General features: G+C 58.9%; 1 protein-coding gene across 2 annotated transcripts in view; it reads left to right on the top strand.

Annotated features, from left to right (window-relative positions):
* Window positions 1-13,023, top strand: part of IGSF21 (immunoglobin superfamily member 21) — a 233,101-nt gene that overhangs the window by 143,606 nt on the left and 76,472 nt on the right. For both annotated transcript variants that reach the window (XM_053898906.1, XM_019461546.2), the window contains one exon: window positions 12,548-12,669. In XM_053898906.1, the coding sequence (XP_053754881.1) occupies window positions 12,596-12,669 (74 nt within the window). In that variant the 5' untranslated portion in view covers window positions 12,548-12,595. The remainder of the gene's footprint in view (window positions 1-12,547; window positions 12,670-13,023) is intronic.

Here is a 13,023-nt window from a genome sequence, read left to right as displayed (position 1 = left end):
TGACAGTCTATGGGAATCTCTCTGACAGTGCTGTTTTCCGTGTGCTCATCAGCAGCCGTCCAATGAGGGGAGCGGAGGGGGCAGGGACCCCGCTCTACCCGGCTGGGAGAGAGCCAGATAAGGTGCAGCATCTCATGGAAACCCCCAAGCGAGGCAGCCACTCAGGCTCAGCCTGCTGGATCCCTAGACTGACCTCCATGCCTTCTGTCCTTCTGTGAACATCTTCCCTGACTCACCTCATCTTTTTCCATCCTTCTTTGTGCCCAGAGGCACAAAGGACCAGTGGCATCACTAGGCTTCCTTGCCCGCCGGCTTCCAGTTGCGTTTTGGGCTAAGAGGAAGCACCTTCCAGGGTCTTTGTTGCACCGGGTCCCGTTCATCCTGACGTTCTGTGCCTGCTTAGAGTTTTCAGAGCCCCAGACCCCTGCCCAGGCTGGGGTCACTGACACTTAGTAGGTTCTTGGGGCGGGGAGCGGGGGGCTAACACATAGTAGGTTCTCAGGCAACGCTTGTTGAATCAAATTGACCCTTTGGCCAACAAAGCAGTAGCAGGTGAAATAAACGCATAGGTCCATTAGGTCCAAGAGACCACAAATGGGGGTGTCTTCTTCCAGCGGAATACTACTTGTGATAAAAAGGAACAGACTGTGGGGCGCCTGGGTGGCTCAGTCGGTTAAGCTTCTTATTTTGGCTCAGGTCACGATCTCGCGGTTTGTGAGTTCGAGCCTGGAGCCCGCTTCGGATTCTGTGTCTCCCTCCTTCTGCCCCTTCCCAGTCTCTCTCTTTCTCTCTCTCTCTCTCTCTCTCTCTCTCTCAAAAATAAACATTAAAAATTTTTAAAACAAGGAAAAAGGAACGGACTATGAGTGCACGCAGTAACATGACTCGATCTCAGAAATATGCCGGGAACCAAGAGCTTTCGCCAAAAACCGCGTGCCGTAATCCCATTCTATGAAATACTAGAACAGGGATAAATGGGGTGAGAAATCTCGGAATCACGGTCGCCCTCTAGGGGAGAGGACTGACGGGGCAGGGGAAGAAGGAACTTTCTGGAATGATGGTGGCGTTCGACATCGTGAGAGGGGTTTGCGTTACCTAGATGTATGCCGCTTATCGTTGAGGTTTGTGCGTTTCGTTGCACGCAAGTTCGAAACCTCCAAAGAGAGAACCGTAAGTAAACATTGAACTCTTAACGGAGCACTTAGGGGTAGAGAGCACTGATGTCCACGACGTTCGGATGCCCGGCAGGAACACAGGCAGGTGGATGGGGAGGGAGGAGGAGAAGGAGCAGCGTGTGATGCACTGGTGTGGCCAGACAGCCCTTGTGGAAGCTAGGTAGCGGGTGTGTGGCTGTTGGTTTTGAAATTCTTTATGCTCCTCTGTATGTTTGAAAATGTTCACGATCCAACACTAGACGGAATAAGACATGAAGCCCTAGGACCAAGCCAGGGAGTGGGACACTAGCGATCTGTATAAGGTCACTCAGCCTTTCGCAAACATTAAGACTGGTTTTGAGGGAGCCCGGGTGGCTCTATCGGTTAAGCATCCGACTCTTGGTCTCGGCTCAGGTCGTGACCTCACGGTCTGCAGGGTCGAGGGATCGAGCCCCACGTCGGGCTCTACGCCGACAGTGCGGAGCCTGCTTGGGATGCTCCCTCTCTCCCTCTCTCTCTCTGCCCCTCCCTAACTTGCGTGCACACACGCTCGCACTCTCTATCTCTCCAAATAAATAAACTTAAAAAAAAAAAAAAAAAAAAGACTGGTCTTCGGGAAAGCGAAAATCGGTTGTGAAGACACAATAAAACAAGGGTTGTAGATGCCGGGCTGCGTCTGGACTGAGGGCACGCCAGCGAATCCATTCACCTCTCTGAGACCTGTACCCCCATCTGTAAAATGCAGGCAGCACTGCCCAGAGGGGTGTCGTAGGGATTAAAGGAGAAGCCAGAAGCTTGAACAAACAGGACTTCACAGGGAGCAGGTGGGAAGCAAGACCGACCCTGCCTCCTCATTGCAGTGGCAGCTGAAATGTGGCCTCCTGAAACGGGCCGCCCCAGCCACCTAATCTGCCGTGGCCCCCACTCCGTCCATCCGTCACTCTCCCTGCATTGTCTGCACGACACATATCCCAATCTGATACATGTCTTCGATCTCCCTTCATTTGATTTGTTATCCGTCCCCTCCTACTGGAGTGTGGATTCCAGCAGAAGAGGGACTTGGTGTCGTTCGCGGCCTTATCCCCTGCACCTAAAACAGCCTCCGGCACATGGCGGGGACACGGCGAGTCTTTACTGAAGGAAGGAATAAATGAACACCACTGGATCGGCTCTGGTGTGACCGCTCAAGTGCAGAATTCTGCCACCCAGCATTTGCCCGCTGCCAGCCCCACCTGCACGGAATACCGGGAAGCGAGCTTAGAGATGGGCCATTCTCCACCCCATTTAACAGATGGGGAACCTGAGGCTCGGAGACACAATGCAAATTTCCCAGCATCCACTGCCCGTGAGTGGCTGAGCAGGGACGGGGTCCAGGCCTCCTGGCTCCCGGCTCAGTGCTCTTTCTCTCTAGCAGGCTGCTGGGGCTGACGGGGCTGCTGCAGACGGACGGAAGGACGGGCTCCACCGGGGCTGGGCTGCCCGCACGGCCACATGCGAATGGCAGTGGGCAGGATTCGCCAGCCTAGTAATATTCACTGGCACACTCCGCCCTTGTTTAGCAGGTGGGCGGGCTGGCACAGGCAGCGGATGGGCCACGTCCACGGTCCGCGGGCAGCTGATGGTGCTGACACAGGCCGGATTGGCACGGCGGGGCCCCTCCCTGAGGGCTGGCGGCCCTCCTGACTGCCGTGGTCAGCCAGACGACCACGAGCTGGCATCTGTCCCCCCACAATCAGCCCACAGGTGTGCTCGCTGACGGGCAGCCCCGGGGGTGGTGGGAGCACCGAGTGCCGAGCGTGGCCCCTGAGGGACATCACAGGGGTGTCACAGGCGGGGGGGGGGGGCCCACAGCCTCCCACACAGATACACAGACACCGGAGTCAGACAGGACACGCCGGCCCCACTGGCTTGTGGGACCCGAAAGCCTAGTTGTAACCCTGAAAAGGGGCCTGGGGGGAAATGGTCGCTTCTCTTTGCATTCAAGGCCTCTTCCCAAGTCCAGACCCGCTGGCCCCTGGATCTGTCGTCCACCCTGCAGCCAGAGGGGCTTTCTGACCCTGATGGGAACTTCCCCTCCCCTGCCTGAAGCCTTCAGTGGCTCCCTGTCTCCCTCCCACGAAATCATAGCAAAAACAAGATCTACTATGTACAATATACCGTGCTAAGCATTTTGCCGCTGATAAGCTAACGCACAATTATACCGTTTACTGTACGTCAGCCACTCTTCGGGCACTTTCCCCGGAGACGTCAGTTCGTCCTCCAGCCACCAACAGGGTGGCGCTACTGTTTATCCTCATTTTATAAAGAGAAAACTGAGGCAGGGAGACGTGAAATGACTTGGATGAGATTCAGACTGAGGGGCTCGACTCCCGAACCCAGATTCCGTCGGTGTGAAGCACGACCCTCCACAATCCTGCTTCCGCCCCCACTCCCACCAGGCTCCGAGTCCCTGCACCCCCACCGCACCCCACGGATCCCAGGTCGCATCCTCGGTCACTCTTGTCTGCTCTGGTGCCTTTGCCTGGCCGTCTCCAGGGCTAGACTGTTCCGCCTCTCGTCTGGCCCGCAGACTCTCCCCATCCTCCAAGGCACCGCTCAGCGCGCCCTCTCGTGCGGGGCCCGCCCTGAGCCCTCCCCTCACCCCTGCGCCCCAGGCTGCTGTGGCCGAGGCCGGGTGAGCACAGGTTGCCTGTGTTTCTCTCTGCGATGCCCCTGCCCCGCCCTTTCTGTGAGCTCTTGAGGACCAGGACCCTGTCTGATGCCACGATCTGGCCACAGGCCCGACCCCCACGAAGCGCTGAATGAACCAACGAGGAAATAGACCAATGAGAAGCTGAGGTCACTTGAGCTGGAGGAATGAACGCAAATGGCAGGAAGTGAGGAGTGACCTTCGGGGAGAGAGAGATGGGACAATCCCTCCTCCCTCCTCCGTCCCAGCACCATCTCTAATGCTGGGGCTCATCGTCAGGAGGCAGGGAGCAGGATACGACACCCCGATTGACAAGAATGTCCCTGGTGCCACAGCTATACGGCACTCAGTGGGGACGCGTGGTTTCTGGGGTCTGGATTGCAAGCATCAGAGGTGTGCAGGGCCAAGAGGGGGTTCTTCAAAGCCAAGGACCTGGTTCCCCCCACCCCGGCCCTGCCACCTCCTCCCTGTGTGACCCTGGGCATGTCCCTCTCCTGGTTGGACCTCAGGTTAGCCTTCTGTAGAGAAAGGGTCTAGAGGGGCAGTCAGGGGTCCCTCCTGCTGCCAGGGCCTCCCAGGACATCCAGGGTCTGGTAGTTGACAGCCACCTGGGAAAGCTGCAGAGAGGCCCTATTTGGGGGTGGGGGGGGGTGCCAGGGGCTTAGGGCAGAGTCTCCCTCTTGTGGTCCCCAACCCCTGCATCCAACGGACCCAATGGGGCTTGTTAAAAAAATGCAAAACCCAGGTCCTGCCCAGGACTCACTGAATTTGAACCTCTGGGGTGGGGCTTTCAAAGAAATTGACATTTTTAAAACCCTCCTCCCACCTGGCCAGGTGATTCTGCTGCGCGCAGAAGTTTGAGCATCTAGCATCTGTATGCGTCCTCCCGGTCTCCCCAGCTTCTTGGCCACTAGCCCCGCAGTGTGGGTTTGGGGGTACACAGGATTAGAAGAGGGAGGTCTGAGAGCAGCCCGCGCCTGGTGGAGTCTGAAGGGCTCAGGTGGTTGGGCCCTGACCTATGGTTTTGCATCTGACTGGCGGGGCTGGGAGATTGCCCAGGGCCCAGGCTGGCGTGATGGTGCCTCCCAGGCTGGCATTTCTCAGAAACATATGGGCCGGGGGTGCCTGGGTGGCTCAGTCGGCGAAGCGCCCAACTTCATCTCAGGTGGTGATCTCACCGTCCATGAGTTCGAGCCCCGCGTCGGGCTCTGTGCTGACAGCTCGGAGCCTGGAGCCCGTTTCGGATTCTGGGTCTCCCTCTCTCTCTGCCCCTCCCTCCCTCTCTCTCTCTTAAAAATAAACATTAAAAAATTTAAAAAAAAAGAAAGAAAGGTACAGGCCGCACACGCACGCCCTAGCCGACATCCCCTATCCCCGTGGCCCAGGGCAGGGAACAGGTGTATAAACTCTCACACTGTGGGTGCAGGCATCATTCGTGCACACGCTCCACGAACCCACAGACCGACACACACAACCCTGAACGCACACACACACACTCTTACACACCCACAGACCCTCGCATTTGCACACACAGGACACACACGCACATGCCCGCACAGGCGCCCGTCCTTACATGCAGCCCCAGAGCGCACAGATTTGCACACTCAGCCCTGCCGATGCGCACCCGCACCCCCACTCCCAAACCACAGGTTTCCTCATTTGCACCGGGGCTCACCCTCGTGAACCGGCCCTGGGCTCACGCCAGTGGCACACACACGTCCTCACGCTTGCACGAGCACCTGTCCACGAGTGCGGAGCCCACGAAGCCAGCAGCCGCGCTCCTGCCTGCCATTCTCACCAGCCCCCCGGGCCCTCGGCCCGCCCCACTCCCCATCCCTGAGCTGCTGTCTGCCATCCCACAGTAAGCAGATGAGACAGAGCAATTTATGACACCAGCTGTCTCTGTCAAAACCGGATCTGCCACCCACACACGGGGGAAGCCAATTACCCCGAGCCCGTCCCTGCCGGAAGCCTGGACTCACAAGGGAGACAGAGCAGGGGTGGAATCAGGCCATCCGGGGAGGTAGGTGGCGCCTGGCTCGAGGATGTCCCCCCCGCCCCAGGTCTGTCCTTGGGAATCCAGCATTTTCCTCCCCCAGGCCCTCCCTGGGGTGGCTCTGGCCCGGCTCTCAGGCCCAGGAGCTTCAAGAGCAGACCCAAGGTGGAAAGCAGGTGGGCAGGGGTCATCTAGGGGAAGATGACCGACCCCAGTCACCATGGCAACCAAGAAGCCGGGAGCCCTGTGCCCCTGCCCTCCGCAGCAGGCCATGGGGAGGCTGCCTCACCGGCCCTTCTGCCTCTTGCCTTCTTTTTCTCCCTCCTCCCTGAGCAGATGGCCTCTTGCCCTGCGCCCCTACCCAACTTACCCTCTGCCTAGATGCCCCCTGCCTTCCATGCCCCCTGCCCGACACTTCATCCGACCCCGCTGCCTGGATCACTTCCTATCTGGACCTTGGAACCAGACCCGGGTTTGAATCTGCGCTCGTCCGCTTACCGGCTGGGGAGCCTGGGCGAGTGGCAGCCCTTCCCTGGACCCCATTTCCGCGCCCGCAAACAGGGTGTTCATTTCTAGAAACATATGGACCGAGAGTCCGCTCTGCACCAGACTCTGCTCTGGGAGCTGGGGAACAGCACCGAACGAGATGATGAAACCCCAGCCTCCTGAGCTCGCCTTCTGCTGGTGGAGGGGTTAGAAAACACCCGCCGCAGAAATGTAAGTGAGGCGGTTGCGTTTCTTCACCGTTGCGCGGGCTGTGTTCCCAGCTGTGCTCCCGAATCAGGCGCGGCTCACAGAAGAGCTCAGTCGGTAAAGGAAAGCGCGACGGCTTGAGCTCTGCTCTGGGGCTGGCTCGATCTAAAGTAAGCCCGTTAGGAACGCTAGTGGGTCTGCTGTCCTCTTTGCATGTGGGGCTGCGTGAGGCGGGAAGGGGCTTCTCGGTCGTGGCTTCACGGCAGAAGTTTCTAGAATGCTCATCGCCTGTCACAGTACGAGGGACGGAGCAGTAAATTCACATCTATTCTTCCCTTTCTTTGAGTACTTCTGACAACTCTGGGGCATGGGTTCAGCTACTGTCTTTCTTTCGTTTTACAGATGAGGAAACTGAGGCTCAGAGCCAGGCAGGGACAGCGACCACGGCAGACCTGAGACCCGAGGAGGCTCAGGGTGGGCGCGGCACTCCGCCCACCTGGGCTGTCCGACTAAATGCCCCTTTCCCCCCAACAAGAGCCTTTCGGGGCTGGCATGGTTCTTGCCCGTTGGACACCAAGGGCTCTGCCTGGAAGCTGCCTGGGCTGGGATTCGAACCCGGGTCGCCCATCTCGAGAGCCCAGGCGCCGTCCGTCTTCCACGTCTAATCAGTTCATTAAAACCTTCCTTGCAACAACACCCGCCCCCCCTCGCTGCCCAGCCCCAGAGACCTTAGCTGCTCCATTTCCAGGAGAGCAAATTCCTTCCCGGCTGGAGAGGAGCCGGGATAATGTAGGCAGGCAATTTAAACAGCTCCGGCAAAATATACCAGCAGTTTTCGCTCTCTGCCACTATTACACTTTCCAGCCGCGGCGGGATTGGCCCATAAGTGGGATATCAAGTTTATTACAGCTATTTCCAACCTGTAATTGGTTTTGTGGAACACAAAGAGAAGGGGGGGGAGGTGAGTTTTTTCCCCCCTTTCTTTCTTTCTTTTTTTTTTCTCTCTCTCTTCCGGATGATGGCACCCGGGGACGTGGGTGAGGAGGTATACTTGGAGGCATTAGTTTCTCAAATGAGAAATCCCAGCCGGCCGGCCGTGCGACTGGCTGGACTGAGCCCGTCTGCCACGCTTTGGTGGCTTCGCTTGAAAATCAACCCAACCTAGCTGAAGCCAGATTTGCCGGATTTGGGGGACGGCCAGCACCCTGGGACAGGGTCTGCTGCCTCGGGGCCTGTGGGCGGCTGCCGAGCCCTGGAGGGCAAGGCTAGAGCAGGAGTGGCTGTGGTCTCCAGGGCGGGCTGTTCTAGCACCAGAGCATTTGGGCGTTCAGAGTAGCAATGGTCCTCAGAAGTCACCCTGCACACGTCCTCGTTGAGCACTTAAGGAAACTGACGCCCAGAGAGGGGAGCAGTGCAGAGGCCAGCCTGTGGGAGGCAGAACCCGGGTCTCTGCCTCCTACGTCCCTTCCGAGCAGTACAGCCAGGCCGGGTACATGCCAGTTCGGACTCGGATTCTTTTGCAGAAGTGTGTGCACAGCCTCCTCTCTGCGGTCCAAGTGGGCCCTTTGCACAAGGAGGATGCTTTCCTGTAGCAGGTGGACGTCTGAGAAACCACAGCTCAGGTTCCTGCTGATCCCCCTGGGATCACTGCCTCGTGGTCGGTCCGAGGCCACTTCCCGGCTGGACCAGCCCGCTCCCACCAGGCAGCCGCGGTCGGATCGGGGTGTGGACACAGCGGGCCATCCTGGGGCAAGGAGTGTTCTCCTTGTTCTTCGTGGTACCCCAGTGCCTGGCACGTGGTAAGGACTCAATTCCATTCATTCATTCATCCAACAAATATTTATTGAGCAAGTACCATGTTCCGGGCTCTGGGGACAGAGCAACGAACGGGACAGATAAAGGCCTGGCCCTCGTAGGGTTTATGTTCTAGGAGTAGCTCACATGCAAAGACCTATTTACTGATTCGGTGAAAATCTGTCGCAGGAGTGAATGAACACTCAAGCATTTCATCCTCCAGGGAGGGGACACACACACATTGCTTGGGCCTTGGCCTTCCAGGACAGCACCTCGTCTGCTCCCACCAGCCTTGCCTTCCTCTGCCTGCCATGATCTCACGGTCCCAAGCCGTGATGGCACCAGAGGAGCGTGTCAGAGCCCCAGGGACCAGCCTGCCTCCAGGTGCTTGCTCGGAGTGTCCTTCATTTTCTCTCTGGGCTGATCTCATGAGTGCGGACAAGTCTCTGGGCCCCGGCTCTACGCGCCCACCTGCCCACCGGGTCTCCAGTCCGTGCTTGCCAGGCAGGCCCCCTTCTGTCACATACTGACATTCTACATCCTCGGACTTTCCAGTAAGAACTGTTCTGCCTTCCAGCCCCAGCTCTGGATGGTGGGAAGGGACCCAGAAGCAGGGATGACCCGGAAAAGTGTTAGCATGCGTAAAAATAACCGTCTGTACGGACGCTTACCACACACCAGGTGCTGTTACAAATGTCATCTCATTTAATCCTCCTGAGAGGGACAGAGGTAGGTTGCATTATCCCATTTTACAGATGAGGAAGCTGAGGCTTGAAGAGGCGAGGCGCAGAAAGTTAGTAACAGAAATCAAGAATTTGACTGGGGGTGGAGAAAATCAGCCTTGCTTCTTGCCCGAAAGCCTCCCACAGGCCGGGAGCACCAGGCTGGGACTAAGCACCCTTTGAAGAGGCCCACCTCCACCTGGAAGCCTTCTGTGATCACCCCTCCTCCCAGAAGAATCCTTGGCCCCTCCATGGGTGTCAGGTCACAGTTGGCAAATGTCTTTGCTACAGCCTCACCTTCCCTGGCTCTGCTGTCTCAGGTCCTTGTGGGCTGTGTATCCCCACCAGACGGACTGCGGCCACATCTGAAATGTGGTTCGTCCTCTCCCCCGGGGCCTGGAACAGTGCCTGAAAGTCTTAGGCCTGGAACATGTTTCCAGAATTAAAGAGAAGGTGTCACTCATCACACCCGCTGCCCACCCATGGCCTGTGATAACCCCTCTCCCCCCACCCAGCCTCACCTCAGGGACTGCTGTCACCAGGAACCACAGAATATCCTCCTCGCAAATAGCCACTGGCCCATGGCCTGGGGCCTGACGGTGCATTCCAAGGCAGTCCCTTTCCAGAGCCTTCCCTGAGCCCCAGGGAAGGGACATCACAAGCCTCGGGCTCTGGCTGTCCCAGGCTGCTTTAATGGGAAGCAGTTATTTCCTCCTAGGCTGACAGGAAGGCCCCAGACTTGGCCCCAGGAAAGAAAAAAAAAAAAAAAAAAAGATGTAAATAAAACCAAAGGAAAACTAGGTGCGTCCTTGAAACTCCCCTGTCCCTCGGCCTGAAACAGTGATTTACGACTCAGATAATTCTTCCGCGCTTTATCTGGGGTGTGTGGGAATGTGTGGACGTGTGGGGTGCAGGTGTATTTTCCTAGTAATAAAACCCTCAGTCCCGGCGAATAAATTTGTGGAGACAGTTTTACCGACAGGTTTTTTTTCTCCTTTGTATAATAAAAAAAATGGAGTGAATTTCGAGATTGGGACGATAAGGGCTGCCGCATTTTAGGAGGAGATAAAAAGCAGTACCTGAGAGAAGAGGCAAGGCTGCAAGTCAAATGGGCAGGACGCCTTCCACTTTTATGACTTCGGGAGAAAATTCCTCAAACCTCCGCTGGGCTCCAGGCATCCTCCTGCTGACAGCGGAGGGTCGTGGGGGCTGGGGGCGGGGGGGGGGGGGGGCTGGTTTGTCCTCAGCCCCTGGGGGCCCGCCCTGTGGGAGCCAGAGCCTGGCCAGGGGCCCAGCGTGGGACCGTGGCTAAATCTCCTTTCCTCTCCAAGCCACAGTTTCTTCATCTGCAAAACGGGCCACCTGTTGTCTCTGCCATTCCCTCCGCAGGACCCTGTGTGCCAGCAGGAAGCAAAGGCTTAAGGCACATCTCTCATGGGGGGGCCAGATCACCTTTGGGGCCGTCCTGCACATTGTGGGCTGGTTACAGCATCCGCGCTCTCTGCCGCTAGATGCCAGTACGAAACCAGCGCCCCCGCCGGGTTGTGATGACCAAAGATGGTTCCACCCGTGGCCAACTGTCCCCTGGGGGTTGGGCAATATCATACCCTCTCCCCCACCACCACCGAGGGTCCTGGTTTGAAGGTTCTTGGCTCCTCTTCCTCCCTGGTCCTTCAGTCTCGGCCATCCCTCTCTGGGAAGCCAGGCCCAGTGCTGCGGAAGAGGCCAGCGGGGAGCACACAGCCTCAGAGGGGAGCACACAGCCCCCAGAGGGGAGCACACAGCCCCCAGAGGGGAAGATAAGTGAAAAGTATGAGCTGAAGGAAGATAAGCCCAGAGGAGAGTCAGAGAGACCTGAGCTTGGCAAGGGGTAAGCAGAAACCCTGCAGAGGGGAGTCCCAACGCTGATCCTGCACCCCAGGTTCCGGAAGCTTATCATCACTCTGACCCTGCCTATGGGGCTCCCTGGGGGTCCCGGGACTGTCAGGGGCCTCCTGACTCCTCATGAGCTTGCAGACCGTGGCGGGGGTGGGGGTGACACGCACTGATGTGACCCGTGCCTGGCACACAGCTGGCGCCCCATAAATGCTAGCCAGCTTGCCTTGAACCTGTGTCCCCTAAGCCAGTAACGACACCAGCTGGGCCAGACAGATGTGGTCCAAGCCAGATGTGCCCAGAGGGGCCCAGCTGCACCCAGGCCGGGGCTCCCAGGAAGGCTACAGATCCAAGCAGCTTCCAGGGTGCCCCCCAGCCCAGCCCCTTGGAGAAAGCCCTCCCAGCCGGCCCCCCCTGCCTCCAGCATGCAGAGCCGCGGGGAGTTAATTCCACTTCTCCAGGCCCAGGCATGAGGCCTCCCTGGTCGCAGGCTGTTAGCGCGGAGCCCAGCTGAGCAGCGAGAGGCTGCAAGCTCCCGGTCTATAATAGAGTTGCTGACGCAGGCGGAAAACTGTAGGGAAAACTGCAGCCGAGTAAACAGATAAATAATTGAAACAGTGACAACACATACCTTGCTGCTTTGTGGAGTAACACTTTCATTAGCTGGAGGCAGCGCAGGCGGGAGGATGTGCCGGGCGGCGAGCTGGAGCGCGGGACACTTGGGTCCGGCCTTCAATCAGCCGCGAACAGCTGGGCACCGGAACAGCCTTTGTTTTCCATTATAGGCTTTCTTGTCACCTCCGGAGGTCCCCTGACTTCTCTGGGCCTCCGTGTGCTCGGGGAGGTGGGGGCCTCGTGACCTCCCTCCCGTCCCGAGGGCAGCTGGAGGAGAGGGAGCCCCCAAGCTGTCCTCTTCCCTCCGCCCCGTGACAGCAGAGTGGGTTCTCCCCAGCCTTCTTAAGAGCCCCCTGCCCCCAGACAGGCCCCTCCAACCATCGTCACCCTACGGCCTGAAGGAACCTGTAAATGGAATCCAAGGTGACCCCCTCCACGTTGCCTGCAGGGACAGTTGAGTTCCCTTGCCTACCCGGCACGCTGAACACAATCCTCTTTCCCTGAGCATACCTGCTCTTTCCTACCACGGGGCCTTTGCTCCTGCTGTCTCCTCTGCTTACAGAGCTCTCCCACCTTTTGCCAGGCTGCCTGCCTCCTGTTCTCCCTTCAGAAGGCAACTTAGACATCCCTTCCTCTAGGAAGCCCTCTGTGACTACCCCGTCCCCAGACGGGGGCTGCCTGGGCTCCCCTGCCATTCTGTGCCTGCCCCTTACAGAATTTACCAGAAATGATTGCCAGAGAGGAGAGCCAGCTGTGCTCCTTCCCGGCGTGGGACCTTGGGAAGTCACTTTGCTCCAGAGCCTCGGCTTACACATCAGCGGAGTGGGGATGACCTGGGAGCGTTCTGGTGATGGCGGTGACGTGTCTCCTGGCGGCCTCGCCCAGGGCCCCTGGGGGCCGGGCGTCCTGGCTCTGCATCTCCAGTGTCCCTGCGTCCGCGCTCTGTCTGGGGGAAAGGGGCGAGGCCGGCCGAGCGCTCCCCTGTAGCTGCCTCTGTGCTGCCTTGCAGGTGACGGACGGCGGCACCATCAAGCAAAAGATCTTCACCTTCGACGCCATGTTCTCCACCAACTACTCGTACATGGAGAACTACCGAAAGAGGGAGGACCTGGTGTACCAGTCCACCGTGAGGTGAGGGGCCGGGGGCCGGGGGCCGGGGGCCGGGGGCTGGGGATCGAGGCCGGGGGCCGGAGGTTGGGGGTCGAGGCTGGGGGCCGGGGGCCGGAGGCTGGGGATCGAGGCCGGGGGCCGGAGGCTGGGGGTCGAGGCTGGGGGCCGGGGGCTGGGGGCTGGGGGCTGGGGGCCGGGGGCCGGGGCTAAGGATTGAGGCTGGGGGCCGGGGGCTGGGGGCCGGGGGCCACGGGCTAGGGATCGAGGCCGGGGGCCGCGGGCTGGGGATCGAGGCCGGGGGCCGGAGGCTGGGGGTCGAGGCTGGGGGCCAGGGGCCGGGGTCTGGGGACTGGGGGCCGGGGCTAAGGATTGAGG

The sequence above is a fragment of the Panthera pardus genome, unplaced genomic scaffold (genome assembly GCF_024362965.1).
Source record: "Panthera pardus isolate Hobbes unplaced genomic scaffold, ASM2436296v1 HiC_scaffold_11, whole genome shotgun sequence".
Classification (NCBI taxonomy): Eukaryota; Metazoa; Chordata; class Mammalia; order Carnivora; family Felidae; genus Panthera; species Panthera pardus.
Note: the sequence above shows the minus strand (reverse complement) of the source record. Positions and strands in the feature narration are given on the sequence as shown.